The sequence below is a fragment of the Hyaena hyaena genome, unplaced genomic scaffold (genome assembly GCF_003009895.1).
Source record: "Hyaena hyaena isolate Hyena2069 unplaced genomic scaffold, ASM300989v1 scaffold_848, whole genome shotgun sequence".
NCBI lineage: Eukaryota > Metazoa > Chordata > Mammalia > Carnivora > Hyaenidae > Hyaena > Hyaena hyaena.
In genome coordinates, this window is record NW_024081479.1 from 566398 (window position 1) to 581800 (window position 15403).

The 15403-nt window shown below is 53.7% G+C and overlaps 1 protein-coding gene across 2 annotated transcripts in view; it reads right to left on the reverse strand.

The window, feature by feature from the left end:
- Positions 1–253: 253 nt before the first annotated feature.
- ARHGEF17 (Rho guanine nucleotide exchange factor 17) overlaps positions 254–15403 on the reverse strand; it is a 56482-nt gene continuing 41332 nt past the window's right edge. Inside the window, exons 3-21 of one of the 2 annotated variants that reach the window (XM_039219913.1) lie at positions 13709–13891; positions 10934–11050; positions 10622–10714; positions 10224–10400; positions 9845–9895; positions 9484–9593; positions 9290–9375; positions 8049–8167; positions 7437–7650; positions 6835–6908; positions 6037–6236; positions 5734–5876; positions 4813–5062; positions 4440–4526; positions 4056–4123; positions 3676–3824; positions 3060–3234; positions 2676–2945; positions 254–1774 (exon numbers count right to left, since the gene is read on the reverse strand). In XM_039219913.1, coding sequence (XP_039075844.1) covers positions 1578–1774; positions 2676–2945; positions 3060–3234; positions 3676–3824; positions 4056–4123; positions 4440–4526; positions 4813–5062; positions 5734–5876; positions 6037–6236; positions 6835–6908; positions 7437–7650; positions 8049–8167; positions 9290–9375; positions 9484–9593; positions 9845–9895; positions 10224–10400; positions 10622–10714; positions 10934–11050; positions 13709–13891 — 2763 coding nt within the window. In that variant the 3' untranslated portion in view covers positions 254–1577. Of the gene's footprint in view, positions 1775–2675; positions 2946–3059; positions 3235–3675; positions 3825–4055; positions 4124–4439; positions 4527–4812; positions 5063–5577; positions 5877–6036; positions 6237–6834; positions 6909–7436; positions 7651–8048; positions 8168–9289; positions 9376–9483; positions 9594–9844; positions 9896–10223; positions 10401–10621; positions 10715–10933; positions 11051–13708; positions 13892–15403 lie in introns of both variants that reach the window. The other variant, XM_039219912.1, reaches the window with a different exon arrangement.

The following is a 15403-nucleotide window of genomic DNA, read 5'->3' on the forward strand; positions in this document are numbered from 1 at the left end:
GTGACCTGGAAGGGATTCTGACACGTAGCCCCGGTTACAAAGCAGTGACCTGGCACTGGTTTTCTGGATGAAAGAACTATAGCCCATACAGGGGCAGTGACATGCCTAGGATAACACAGCATGCGGCAGCCTTGCCATCCCAGCACCCTTCTGGGTCTCCAAGCCCTCCCTTCTGCTCAAGTGAGTAGGTGCTGGGAGGCCCATTGGACGGGGAGCCCTGAGGTTGCTGGCTAGAGGCCACTGTGGGGAGCAATCATTTGGCGTTTCTATTTATTGACTGTTTAAAATTAATCATCCAAGGAAAGTTAATATATGACTGTATGGTAGCAAGAGAAACATAATCTAAGACCGCAATGACCCATACACCCCAAACAAAAACAGAACCAAACAAACCCCATCTGAAACCAGACCTTTGGAGCTATAGCTGAAGAAGCAAGGGGGCTAGGGGTCAGAATGGCTCCTGCAGTCCAGGGGGCAGAGAAGAGACTGCCCTCAAGTGGTTCCCAGTTGAAGAGGCCATGTGCAGCCCCTCAGTTCTGGGTGTTCTTCCTGGAGGGGCTGCCCTGGTAGGAAGGGTGTGAAGAGAGGGACTCAGTGGTCAGAGTGAGGGGGCTCCTAGGCCCACGCTCCCAAGGTGACCATACGTGCCAGTGCATGAGACACAGGGACTAGGGGGCAACTTTGTGGAGAGCAGGGGCCCTTTCCTCTTCCCTGCTCAGGCCAGGAAAGAGCTCTGCCCATTTCCCCATCAGTGTTACCAAATTTGGAAACGACTAAGGCACTACCAACAAGTTAGGAAACGCCAAGCCCTGGGAGGCCCCTAGATGGGAGTCACTGCCCCCAGCAGTCATCATCTTGTTCTGAATGACTGAGGGTACTTGGTCCTTGGCTCTGGATACCGGAGGGCAGCCCAACCAGGGCGAGGCCATGGAAAGGACATGTGAAGAGGCAATGTTTCAGTGCCCTAATGCAGTGTGTGTGTGTCTGTGTGTGCACACATGCATGTATGTTTGTAATGGTGGGGGGATTGGTCCTTCCAGGAAGGCTTGCTTAGGGTCCTAGGGTGGCCCCCAGCACAGGAATAGGGTTTTCCCTTCTGTTATTTCCTCAAATCACCCCCTGCACAGGTCATTGCATAAATAAGTGCTTGGGAAGGTACACATCTAAAAAGGAACATAAATACTGTACATGGGAAAGGATTCTGTCTCCAGCCCTCCACTGTCCCCAGAAAACCCTCCAAATATTGCACATGGCCCTCCCTAGCCCCATGGAGTCCAGGCCCGGCCGTGTCTTTGGTAGAAGCTCCAGGGACAGAGATCCTGGGCAGCCCACGTGCCCCTACCCCACCCCCATCATGACTGGGAGCACCACAGCAGCCAGAGGGTTGGGAAAGGCCCTGGTCCACTGGCCAGCGGGTGTTCCATCAGTAATACTTCCTCAGGGATAGGAGGGAGCCCACACAGGAACAGGTGAGCCCCTGGTGGGACACTCCTGATCAGAGTCTGCACGTGGGCTAGAAAGAGGCAAGCAGGTTGAGGACAGGTGGGCGGGCAAGTCCTGGGCCACAGTGGACAGGGTCACACCCTCCATAGGAGGAGGTGGTTTGTGCTATCGTCTCGGCCCACAGTCTCGCTGCTGCCACCACCCCCACTGCTGAGTCGGAAGTCCTCATAGCCGTCACCTCCGCTGATCACCAGCATTTTAGGTCTGGGTGAGGCAGGTCCTCGGTGCCGAGGGGAGTCCCGATGCTCCAGGGATGGCAGCTTCTCAGGACCTTGATGGTGGAGGGAGAGGATCCATTAGCCTGAGGGTGACTGGTGGCTATACTGTCCCCTAAAGGCCTGCACCCCAGAAGACAGGAAGAGAGACAGGCACACTTCCTGGGGAGATCCTACTTCCTGATAGCCAAGAACTTCTTGTTTGAAAAGAAATGCCCACTTCCTGGCAGTCACACAACTTACCTCCTACCTGTACTTTCTAGCCAAGAGTGACATAAGTTCCCAGGGACACACCACTTTCTCTCCATTATTGAACATGCACTGTCCTCCTCATGTCACTTCCTGCTTCTAACAGATCTTTCTCGGCTAGGGAGCTCAGGTCTTCTCTGGACACACACTGCTCCTGGCCGAGGCTTCCCTGCTTTCTGATTCCCACCACCACTTCCTCTTGGGAATATGGTTTCCTGCCTGGTCAAAGCAAGACTTGGCTAACTGTGACCTCCTTGATGAGCCTCGTTTCCTAATACATTTCACTTTCTAATTCTCACAGGCCACTTCTGTCTTGTCTTATCTGCAATTCTGTGCTCTACTTGCTGGTGCTATTGCTATTTCCTGCTCTGCACAACACTTCCTGACTCCACTTCCTGCCCCAGACATCATCTCTAGTCCTCTTTCATTTCTTGCCATATACATCTCTTGCACTGTCATAGTCTAATTCTTAGGTTATGGTTCTTATGGTTCACTCCCTGTCTACCGTGACCCTTCTAGAGAGGGTTTCACACACACGCCCTATCTTAGGAGGTTTTATTTTGGGGTTTCTAGAACCTATTTCCTGTCATATATGCCCCTTCCAGCTCTGTATTACACTCTTCTTTCCTCTTAAACCTCTTTTGGCAGGACATGGGGAGTCTTAAACAGAGTCCAAGATCCCTGGGTTGGTAGGACGCACAAACCCACCTGTGTCTGGGGGAGGTGGGGGGGTTGAGCAGAGCAGGTTGAAGCCGTCTGGCAGCTGGACTGCAGCCAAGAAGCGGACGTGGCCGGTGTGTCCCTGGCCTAGGCCAGCGGGGCTAAGGGGTGCTCGTGGGCAGCTGACGGTACTGGGCGAGGTGGGCATGGTGAGCACGACTCCGGCACTGGTGCCCACCCACAGCAGCTCTTCACACACCAGCAGCGCTGTGATCCTCAGGCAGGCAGCCTTGTGCTGCCGGATGATGGCATCCGAGCCTAGGGTGCAAAACAGACCAGAGGTGAGGCCGGGTCCTGGCCCTGGCTCAGCTTCCTCAGTGATGGGGCACAAAGGCTCCAAGGGAAGGGATAGTGGTGGACTGAGGTCAGTACCTGCCAGCATCCTATGCACGGGAGGTGTGACGTCTACCTCTGCCAGCTGCTCAAAGGTGTCTGGATGGTAGAGACACACATGGGCACTACCCTTCAATGTCACCCACACACCCAGGCTGGAGTCCACCATACAGGCCACGCTGCGGCTGGAATCCTGCCCCACGTAGAACGTGTGCTGGTCAGGGAGACAAATAGAGCACAGATGAGTGACTGGCAGGCCGGCCTTCCCTGGCCCCTCCCTGCCTTGTGCGTCACCAGTGCCCCTCTCATCCTTTGCAGCTGCCACCAAACCTCTCCAGAAAGCCCACCTGGACTGACAGCAAAGGCAGCCTTCCTCCTTGGTCTAGATGACCAAACTATCGAAGCTTGGCTTCACTGAAGCCCCCTACTCAAACCTCAGAAATTAAAATGGAGCTACCTTTTCCTATGGAACTCCATGATCCCGTGATCAGAGAATTTTAGAGCTTGAGAGGTTTTCAGATCAGTCATTGGGCTCTCTCTGGACAGACGGATGCTTTCTTATGGCCCCCATGGTCTCATCTCCCACTTTCACGAGCCAGGCTCACCCCAGATCACCAATTCTGTCTCCACTCCCCCCCGCCCCCCGCCCTGCTACCTCCAGCTGCAGCGTGTCAGGGTTCAGGACAAGGATTCGGTTCTGGCAGCCACACCACAGCCGCCCACCCACAGACACCATCTTGGTGATGGGACTCCCCTGAGAACCCAGGGTCACAGACTTGAAATTCTGGGGGTCCCAGAAATGGCCTGGAGTGGGATAAAGAAAACAGAGTAAATTCAGTCTAGTATTGCCTCACCCCTATACCCTGAAATGAAATGAAATGGTGCCCTCACTTATACACAAGGACACCAAGGCCCAGAGAGGGCCTGAGAGTTGCCCCAAGCCACAGCTTCAGACTCATGGCCCCAAGGCCCCACCTCTGCTCAGAAGACAGTGCCAACACCAGGGAGGGTCTTGGGGGAGGGGTGGGTCCCCACCTGCTTCTCTTTGGTAGACCACAAGTTCTCCATTGGCCAGAGACACAAACACCTGGTTATTCAGATACCTAGGCAAGGAAAAGGAGGAGGAGTCAGGGGTTTCAGGAGGCCAGAGGAGGTCAACTGGGGTCACGAGGATCACAGAAAGAATGGCTATGGTTCCTGAGAGACCACCTCTCCAGGTAGGGGAGCCTGAAGCTAGGAAGGGGTAATGACTTGCCCATAGTCAGAGTGTATGAAAGGCACAGCTAGCCTAGGGTGAAGCTTCTGGCCTCCAGCCTCTGCAGAAAGGAGGGGCCGGTAGAGCAGAGAGAGCTAGGTGAACAGCAGGAAACCTGCATGTGTAGAAGGGTCTGGACTAGGAGGACCACCCAAGGGCCTTACAGGATGCAGGTCACAGAGGCTGCATGCTGGAGCTTCATGCTGTTCCTGCGATCACGGATGCTGTCGGAGGACTGGTACACGTGGACGCTGTGGATCAGGGGTGTGCACCTGTGACAGATGCTTGCACATACCAGTCCCTAAAGTTATCCCTCCACCTCTGTCTCCACCATCATCTCCTTCCTGCCGGGTGCCTTCCCAAAGCACTGAGATCCCAGAACCTCCCTGCGGGTCTCAGACCTATTGGCAGCTCTGGCTGCCAGCACTCCTGAGGTCTGACCCAAAGTCCTCCTGCTGCTTCAGGATACCATATGATTTCCAAAGCAGAGAGTTCAGGGTTCTGGTGCTATGTCCCCAGCCCCTCTCCTGACCTTACCAGCCATCCTCAGTGCCCAGCCACACAGAGCTCTGGTAGGCCTCAGGATCAATGCTCAGCAGGTCCTCAAGGCTGCCCCGGGTGAAGGAGCCACGGCTGGAGCGGCGAAGGGCCCTCCCATCCATTGGGCTGGTGCTGCAGGGACCGCCAGGCCCGAAGGAGCCAGACAACGGCAAGAAGCCAGGCTCTTGCTCTTCCTCTGAACTGGTCGTCTCTGCAGTGGCCTCCTTGGAGCTTGGGGTCTCCTCATCTGAGGGAGACAAAGGTCTCTGCCTCCATTCCACCTCTGCTAGGCTCTTTCTAGGCCTCCATCTCTCAGTGCATCCCTCCTGGCCAGGTCCCTTCTGAGGGCCTCCCACAGCTGTTCTCCCATCCTGGTGGCCTCTGCACAGCTCAGTCAGGCCTTGTCATTCTGCTCACTGACAGTTTAGTGCTACATGCTGCTAGTGCTGGCCTGCTCCAATCCACTGGCCCATCATGGACAGGAGGATCGACCACTCTACCCCCTACTCCATCTTCCCGACTTAAGTGAGCATTTCATGGTGTGCAGGATCGGGCCTGACTGTCCGATTGCTCTCTGGGCCTTTGGTGTCATGGCCTCTACCCACCTTGCTGGCTGGCTCCCACTACTCTGTGTACTGACATCCTGAGACTTGAATCCATGCCTTTGCCTATGCTGGTCCCTCTTCTCCCATCAGTACCTGCTGTGCTGCCCCCTCCTTGGCACAGTCCACCCTGCCTGACAGCCCCAAGCTGGGCACTCACTGCCAAAGCTAGAGGAGATGGTGGACCGGCTGGCTTGGCTCTGCAGGGTTCCCGAGGGGCTAGGCGAAGACTCATCATCGGAGTCGCTGTCAAAGGGCACCAATTCTGGGCGAGTGTCCCCTTCGATGGGGCCTGGTGCCATCTCCAGCCCCGAACCTGCAATGGAGATGTGCAGGCAGGGCTGGGGCCCTGGCTCTACCAGCGTCGCTGCCTCTTCATCCGTAGCCTCAACGTCCAGCTCTGGACCGGGGGTCTCTAGTGCCGTCTCTGGGGGACTTCTCAGTGAGGCAGACTGCTCCCTGTGAGAGACAGGAGTGCGGATAAGAGCCGCCAGGGGCCAAGGCTCTGCCCCACTCGTCCACAAGCCCACTGGGCCCGGCCCCATCCATACCTGCAGCCATGTAGGGGTTAGGGACAGGGACTCTGTCCTGCTGGCCTGCCCACGGCCCCAGGCCTCACCTGTGGCCACGGCGCTGCAGGCCGGGCACTGCCCCAATGCAGAGGATGCGGGCGGAGCAGACGGCGATGCAGGCCTCCACGTCGGGCTCAGCGCGCAGGCTCAGCAGGCATACCTGGCCCACGTAGCCATCGCTGTTGCACACCCACACTTCGGGCATGGGCTCAGGGCAGCTACTCAGGGTCGGAGCTGCACACGAGAACTGCAGAAGACACCAACGGACAGGGGAAGGTGAATGGAAGAATCACTGCCAGCACCCCACTGCTCTCCAGGCCGACCAGCAGAATGGAGGGAGGCAGCTCTGCATGGGTGTGCATGAATTCCAGTATATCCCTCTGTATACACGTGTACGTACACACACACACACACACACAGCACATGTGACACTGTGCACATCAAATGCACATATGCCTGTGTGATAGAAGTATCATCTATTCATGTACATATGTGTACACATACATCCAGGTACATATAAACCCCAAATATGCTCACATATATATATGGGTAACAAATATGAAAAACAGTAACCTCTGTCCCTAGGTATGCAAACTCATAAATTAGACAGTTTCACATTTATCACACAGCCTTTGTTCCCATGCGCACATGTTGACATCCATGGCCACACCCATATGCATATGACACATATGGAGTATCCACATGCATGTGCAGAGTTGTACACCAACGACACAGAGGGCAACTGTAATGCTCAAGACATGTGCATAACATACACAAAACAAAAACCCATGAACACGTTTGGCTTTGAATATGTGCACTCACATCACCCAGGCACGTACACACACCTGCATGCCACTGCGGGTTTTCATGATGGGGATGGCCTTCAGGAACTCAGGGTCTAGACAGCTTTTGCTGGATGCTGTAGGGGAGGTGGACAAAAAAACACTGCTTACCACCAGCCTCACCCTTGCCCATTTACTTTCCTCCCCTGCTCCTCAGGGTCTCTCAAGGGAGAATGAGAGGGCTATAGGATATGTCCTGTTTGTCCCTAGCCTCAATTTTCCCATCTGTACAATGTGGAAAGTAGACCTAGAGGTCTCCAAGGATATTCTAGGCCATGGACCCTGATGAATAGCTTTCCCTGATCTAGGCCTACTCAGAGTGTATGTATATGGGGTGCAGGGAGAGGGGTCCTGGCATCCACTCCCACAGTAGCACCCCTGCCCTAAGCTCACCCTATCCATGGAATCCCCTCCCTGCCTGGGAGGCCCTAGGAAAGTGTCCTGTTTCTCTGCATGAGTCTCAGTCCATCATCCCACGAGCAGGCACTGAAGCACAGGACACAGCAGTCTCGGGGTTTCTCGCTCCTGGTCTCACAGACCGCCGCAAGGTGCTGCCCACTGCCTAGAGGTGCTGGAAGGAGGACACCAGCAGGGGCCGGGCTTACCCAGCTTCCTCTTGGCTTCATCAAACGCCTGCTCAAAGCCGAGGCGGGCATCAGGGTGGGGGAACTCGAAGATGAAGGAGTCAGTGCCCTCAGGCCTCGTGGTGCACAGCTCCAGCTTGGTAGGGGGGAAGGAAAGCGCATAGCACAGTGCTTGCTTCTCTGACAGGTCCCGGTGCATGGCGGCTGAAAGGTCCCGCAGCGCTTCGTCCAGGCTCTGCGGGAGGAGGACCCAGGCCTCAGGCCCCGACATCTCCCCACAGCCTGCTCCTGCCCTGGGAATGCCAGTGGGGACCTGCCTCTCCCCTCAGACAGAGAATGGGACTTTGTCTCCCCCCTGCAGGAGGTAGCCTGGATTTCCCCCCAGCAGATATGATGGGTCCTCTCTCCTCCCTCAGCTGGGTACAGAGCTGTGTCTCCACCCTCAGGCCTGGAACACACCACTTCTCTCAGCTGGGGGTGAGGCTGTATTTAACCCCTTCCAATAAGTGACAGTGGTGACTGACCTCTTCCTCATGCAAATGAAAAGGCTGTTCTCTCTCCCTCAGGAGGAAACAACCCCCCCCCTCCCCACCCGCTGCCCCATTCCCCCAGCTTCAGACAGAGGGCACAGACCTGGTGCGGGAAACCAAGGCTCTCAGAAAGCTTGCTCATCTGGCCCAGGGTGGTCAGGTCCTCATCGAGGCGGCTGATAGCCTTCTGGATGTTCTCCCGGTTGGTGGCTTGGGATGCCCCTGGCGGGGACAGAGGAAGGCCATGGGCAGACACAGAGGCAGACAAGGTCAGGTGTGGACAGACATTCTCCTTCCTCACAGTCTGCAGTTCAGCATGGGGAGTGGCCTGTCAAGCTGAGTGCTTGTAAACCCCAAGGCCCCAGGAACGAAGGCAGCTCGCAGGGAAACCACAGGCCGAGGAACAGGGAAGAGGGCCTGATTCAGAGCCCCTTGGCCCAGGCTACTGGTCCCTTGAAGAACCCCCTGGAAGAGCACAAAGAGTAAACAGCAGGCAGCTCAGCAGCTCGTGCAGGCTCCTGCTGACACTGGAAGGAGCAGTGGGGCGGCCTCCACAGGGCAATCAGCCGGGCAGCCAGAGCCTCAGGCACTCAAATCTGCTGACCAAGGGACTTGATTCCCCCACAAAGAAAGGAAAATGAGCTGATGCCCTGGATTTCTCTAGTCCTCTCATACCTGACCAGGGCCAAGTAGCTGGCCCCATAGGCCAGCTCAGCACCCCCACACCCGGCACTGCCTGGCATGGGGAGTACACCCTGGACCAGTAGCCCACACACAGGCAGAGGAGACAGCAGTAGAGTGTATTAGAAAAGCTGAGGCTTAGGTTTTCTCCTACTCCTTTTTTTTTTTTTAAGTTTATTTATTTATTGTGGGGGGCAGGGGCAGAGAGAGAGGAAGAAACAGAGAATCCCAACAGGCTCCACACTGGCAGCACAGAGCCTGACACGGGGTTTGATCTCACAAACCACAGATCATGACCTGAGCGGAAACCAAGAGTCACTCAACCGACTGAGCCATCCAGATGCCCCTACAATTCTGCTACATATTTAAGGGTCGAAGGCTCTTTCTTGTTCTCTGACTATTCCTTCTTTTTAACAGGCCCTTATCCTTGTTTCCTAGAGACAGTAACTCCTTTGATCTGACTTTTCTTTCAAATTTTCTTTCACTCCCTACATTGTCTCTCTTGTGTTCCCTGCATGCCACCCACCTTTTACTGGATGGGAAAATGAGGCCCCAAAGCAGAAAAGCAGATGGGTAGGCAGCCAGCCTGGCCACAGCTCAAACCCCTTCTTAGGGGAGGACCCTGACACCCAGAACCCCTGGGCAGGCCTGGGCCAGCCCCACCTTTGATGATGTCCGCATCTTCCAGTGGCAGTTTCCACAGCAGCTTGTACTTGCTGGCCGTGTCAATGACGCTGGCTGCCGTGTACCTGTGGGGAGCCAAGGGGGTGCTCTGGCCAGGGCAGGGGAGTGGGGCTCAGGGAGGGACAACAGCTCCTCCCCTTCCAGAGCCCAGCCCTCTCACCCCAGCCACTCACAGGCTCATGGAGCTACGCCGCAGGGAGCCTGATTTCCTCTTTAAGGTGGTGCAGACGATGAGGTCAGTGAACAGGAAGAGGGACCGGTCCTTCTTGCCGCCAACTGCCTTCTGTGGGGCCCGAGGCAGGACTCAGGCCCAGAGGCCCACCCTCCTGCCCACAGTGCCCAAGGGGACAGCCAGGCCCACAGAGGGGTGAGGGCTCTGCCTCCAATTCCCAGAGGCAGAGGCAGAGTTGGGACTCGACCCGGGACTCCTGTTGTGGGGAAGAGCAGGCAGGCCCATGGGCAGCAGGTATGAGCAGGAGCATGAACAAAGTGGGGAGATGGGAACAGGTAGATAGACAATGGGACGCTCCTTACCACTTCAATGACCATCTCCTGCCTTAGGAACCGCCGCAGAGGGGCTTGGAGCTGTGGGGCAGGAGAGACAAAACGTCTTGAAGGCCAGTTCTTAATTCCATCTCCTTCCCAGATCCCAGAGACCCCTTGGCCCTGCTCTGTGTGCCAGGCCAGTAGAAGCACATCCCATCCATCCTCCTGATGCTGTGCTGTCAGGCCACGGGACACATGGCCAGAGACAGGCATGGAAGAGGACATGGATTTGGACGAAGATTGGTGGGGACGCTGGTAGACATGGATGCAAACACAGCGCAGATACTGCTGTGGATATGGATGCAACCATGACTCCAGGTGACCACAGATGGGAAAAAAGGCACAGGTGGAAGGGGGTGGCACTCACATCCTCCATGCCCTCAATGTGAGCCTCAATCTCCTGCAGCACACGGGCATGTCGTTCTGCCTCCTCGGCACTCCGCACCCCCTTGTTGATGCGTTCAGCCACCTGTTTGATGTTCCGCTGCGCATCCAGCAGGAGTGGGTGGTCTGGGTGGTCCTCAGGTGTGTGCTTCAGGAGATCCTGGGGTAGAAATGGGGACCAGACCCCTGCTTAGACGCCCCTGTCAGGCCCTGGGGCCCACACTGACTTCTGGAACCGGAGGGGCTATGGGTGGATTCCAGAGAGGACTTATTTTCCTACCCAACCCCTGGGGACTGATACCAGGCTTGATAAAGTGGGGACCCCCTGCATCCTCACATGCCTTCAGGCCTCGCGTCCCTGCCCACTGACCCCATGCCCACCTTCACCAGAAGCTCATAGCGTGGGATCCGCTGCACAGGCTTGATCATAAGGTCAGATAATGCCTGCTTCTCCTTGTTCTCACGCATGCTTTGCTGAAACCAGAAGCAAGGTGGATCCCAGGTGAGGAATGTCATGCAAAGAAGGGAATGTTCAGGGATAGGTCCCCAGCCAGTCCCTCCAACCCAGCCCAAGAGCAAAGGCTGACCCACATGCTAAGACTGTGGGGCCCAGGCTGGGAGCTCTTGGGCACCCCCCCGAAAGCTAGACCACAATGAAGGTCATGTCCATCCCCCTGAGCTAGCCCATAATACCTCCAGGAACTTGAGAAAGGCAGGCCTCGCCTCCTTGGCCACACGCACGGCATCCTTTGCATTAAGAAAGTTATCAATGTAGGCAGAATAGATGTTGACCAGGACGTCCTTGGAGAACTGTGGGTAAAGAGGCAGGTTGGGGACCCTCAAGGTGTCCCTTACTCCACCTCACCCCATTCTGGTTTCCAATGATTCACAAGCCAACAACCTTTTCCTCCAACTGGACAGAATATGGTCTCTAAGGCCTTGGGCATTTGCTCCTATGTTGTGTGTACATGTTGTACGTGTGACTGGTCATGTACATGTACATGCACACACACACGTATGTATATTACCTATGGTTTGTGTGTCATGGACATACATATGCCAGACGTGTCCTGCAGACCAGGTTCTCCCATTTCCAACTGGGCATTTCCATCTCTTGGTCTTCAACCTCCCCCAAGTCCAGGCAAGCAGGTCTCCCTCCCCACTGTGCTGAGTGACAGACTCATTCCAGCCGCTTGGCCTTTGCTCCTTAATTCCCTCCTCCAGGATGCCCTTCCTGCATCCAAATCTCACCCACCCTCAGAGCTAAGCTCCAACTGTGCCTCCTCCAGGAAGTACTCCCTGCCCTGACTAGGACTCTTCCTGGAACCACACCTGGCCTCTGGCCTCCCTTGATCCCCCAGGACAAGTCTCCTCTCTACAAGGAGATAGGTACACCCATCCCATCTAGTAAAGCCCCTCTCGGGGCAGGCACACAGCTGGTGGCTAATATCCACTGGCCAGATGACAGATGGGCTAAATGTGGAAATACTTGGTCAGAAGCCCTGGCTAGGAGTTGGGACACCCCAATTCCGATCTCAGCTGCACCATGGATGGACTAGGTGCCCTGTGGTGGTGTTTGTTTCTGGCCCCTCTGGGCCTACAAGCCCCTATGTCTCTGAGGTGCCTGAGTGTGCTACAGGGCACAGGCTGAAGTGACCCGGAGAGGAAGACAGCCCCTACCCCCTACGCCATTCTGGCACAGAGCTTTCTCTGCTGACCCCTCCCTGGGGCCAGGGCTTCTGTTCCAATCAGACCATGGTCAGCATCAGAGTCCAGACAGGGGAGGAGCCTGGTGACACTGACGGTAGTGATGGACTGGAGATGTCAGCACTCAACTGGGGTCCCATCTCTGCTGGACCAAGGTTCTTGCCATATTAGTTCCACCTCAACAGGTACCTTCTAAGACCTTCCTAGATACAGGCCCACCCACATTATCACAAACACATGAAAAAACACCCATATTTTACAAAAATAGATATTTTTTTTGCTAGTACAATTTTTGGAAGGATTTTTACAATTTTACTTATTAAATTATTTTGCTTTCAATAATCATTTAGTTTGTGTTTGGCCATGATTTATCAGTCACCATACGTGTTCTTGGGAATTCTGGCAAAATAACAAAATGTAACTTAAGTTTTTTCAAATTTGAGTTTGAAATGAATGAATACTAAATAAATAAATACTAAATAAATAAATAAATAAATAAATAAATAAAAAGCGCCGACGTGGCGCTTGAACTCAAGAACTGTGATATCATGACCTGAACCAAAATTAGGGTCAGACACTTAAACAACTGAGCCACCCAGGTCTGCCTATTAATTTTGCTCTTAGAGTTCTTTTGAATTTGGAAGCTAGTACCTTTCCTAAGGTCCCAATCACTATTGTAGGATCTTGAAAAGCTCCCAGGCAGAGGTCTGCTTGTAGTGAAAGGGAACACAGGCTGGAGCAGAGTGTGGGCCCTGGAGCTATATTGCCTGGGGTTGAATCCACCACTTACTCTGACTTTGATCAGGTCACGTTTCTCTCTCTGGGCCAGAGAGTCAGTTTTTTTTTTTTAAACAATTGTCATGTTTATTTATTTATTTATTTATTTTGAAATTAAAATCTTTTTTAAAAATTTTATTTTTTTAATAGTTTATTGTCAAGTTGGTTTCCATATAACCCCCAGTGCTCATCCCAACAAGTGCCCTCCTCCATGCCCATCACCCCCCTTTCCCCTCCCCCACCCCCATCAGTCCTCAGTTTGTTCTCAGCATTCAAGAGTCTCTCATGGTTTGCCTCCCTCCCTCTCCCCCACTATTTTTCCCTTCTCCCCCATGGTCCTCCGTTAAGTTCTTCCTAATCCTCCTATACATGCAAACATATGGTATCTGCTTTGAACTCAAAGCAATAACTGCACCTTTCTCCTACACTTATGGATATATATAACATATTTAAACTTTTTTTTAAAGTAGGCTCTATGCCCAATGTGGGGCTCATGACTCATGACCCTGAGATTAGGAGTCACACGCTCTACCGTCTGAGCCAGCCAGGAGCCCCCTATAACATTTTTGAATAATGGCTAGCACGTAAGTGCCAAATTGTTAGCTATTCCTATGAAAATGCCTGATGGAGAAAAGGGCTAGTTAAGGTAAGGGTTGAGGTCAGTACCAGGACCCAGTGGAGGTCTGAGTCAGTGTCAGCACCAGTTCAGGTGCTGAAACTAGAGTTGGGTCCAGGATCAGGGTCAGTATCTGGATGGGGTAGGGGTCCATGCTCTGGGGTTGGGCAGTGTCTAGGTTCAGGTCAACCCAGGGGCCGGAGTCAGTGCCAGTGTCAGCTCAAGTTCTGGTGTGGGATTTGAGATCAGAGTCAGTGTCCAGATGGAGTGGGTGTGAATGAGGGGTCCATAGCAGCAGCAGCCCCTTCTCCTTCCCAGGAGGGGCCCAAACTTGTGAAGGCTGCAGTGTGGGTAGCAGGGCCACTCACCGACTGGACAAGCAGGTCTCCCACTTTCTGCTGGGCGTGCCAGGTCTGCACACAGTGCCGCACCTGCTGGAGGAACTGCTCATGGTGCTCCAGGAGCTCAGGAATCTGGTCGAAGATCTCATCCACCAACGACGGGTCACACAGCAAGGAGTTCTCTGGCTGCTTTAGTGGCTGCATGTAGCCCTGGGGGACCCACAGGGTCAGTGCAAGTATCTCAGAGGAATGATACAACAACCCACCAGCACAAGTGCCCAGGAAATCTCCTCGGTCTATTACTCAGTGGCCATGCCTCCTGGATCTTCCTCATTAGATTCAGAGCTCTAGGAGGAGACAGAAAGACCTATCCCCGTGCCCCTCACTGTGCAGCCCAGGGCCTGGCATAAGATGGGGGTGAGTAGGCTCAGGGAAGTTTGTTGGGTGCACAAACAGAGCTTGGAGAGAGGAATGCAAGAAGACTAGGCTCCTGGGAGACCCACACACACTAACTCAGCAAATATTTTATTGAGCACTCACTATGTGCCAGGCACTGTTCTAAGAACTGGGAGATAGCAGCCAATAAGGAAGACCAAACTCCCTGCCCCAGTAGAGCTTACAGTCTAGTCAGATGAAACACACAAATAAAAGAAATAAACAAAAATAAACCACATTTCATCCACTCTAAGAAACTGGTGCCAATTATTATATGCCACCTACTATAGGATGAACTTGGATTTCAGAGATGTTAAAAGGCGAAGCATGTATCTTAGAATCAATTATACGTAGAAAGTCAAAGATGAGAAGTGCTGTCGGGAAAATGAAGCAGGGAGGGGCATGGGAGGACTTTAGTGCCATTATCTGAGCACTGTTCTCACAGTTTTCAGATCTACCAGCCAGTCTGATTAAAACTCCTATTTTTCACCTCAAATCTGCATTCGAAGATATTTCCTGAGAATGCACAGCCCTGCTTGGCAGCAGGCGTACTCATGGAGAGGTTGCTCTCTACTGGCCCAAACTATAACTACAAGCCAGAGAGCTGAGGATGCTTGAAAAAGCAATGCAATGTTGCAGTAAAATTTATACTAAACATTTTAAAAAATTGGCTTGTTTTATAAAACAGCCACAAGAAAGCAAAGCTCAACAGAATCTTCTTGTCTGGTTGGGCATTCTTAAAAGGTCAGAAGGTGATGGTAAGGAGGCAGGCAGGCCGCCTCTCTCTTACAGCCCCTAGGTACTCTGAGCCAGGACCTTCTCTGTGGCAGGGGCTGTTGGGCCACAAGGAGGGGAGCTAAGCCGCTCATGTCTGAGTCCCAGTGCCTCACACAGAAGCAGGCATGCAGTGGGAGGAAAGGATAAACTGACACAGATCCTCCTAGGAGCCAACACCTGCACCTACCTACTCACCACGTACTTGCTGAGCCACTACTGAGAGTCCGGCCTTCTAAGCACCAGACAGCACCTGAGGGCAGACAAAAATCCCTGTGCTTGTGGAGCTGACACTTCAGTGGAGGGAGGCAGAAAATAAGCACCATAAATGACAAAATTGTTACACAGTATGTTAGAAGGTAGTAAGTATTGTGAGGTGAAAAAAAGACAGGGGCAGAAATGCTGGGAGAAGGAGGCTGGGTCGAGGAAAGTGGGGGGTGTTAGCTGGGAGTGTGGGGGTTGAAGAAAGACTTAAAGGGTGAGGGTGACAGTGAAGGATGATTTAGTCTTTAG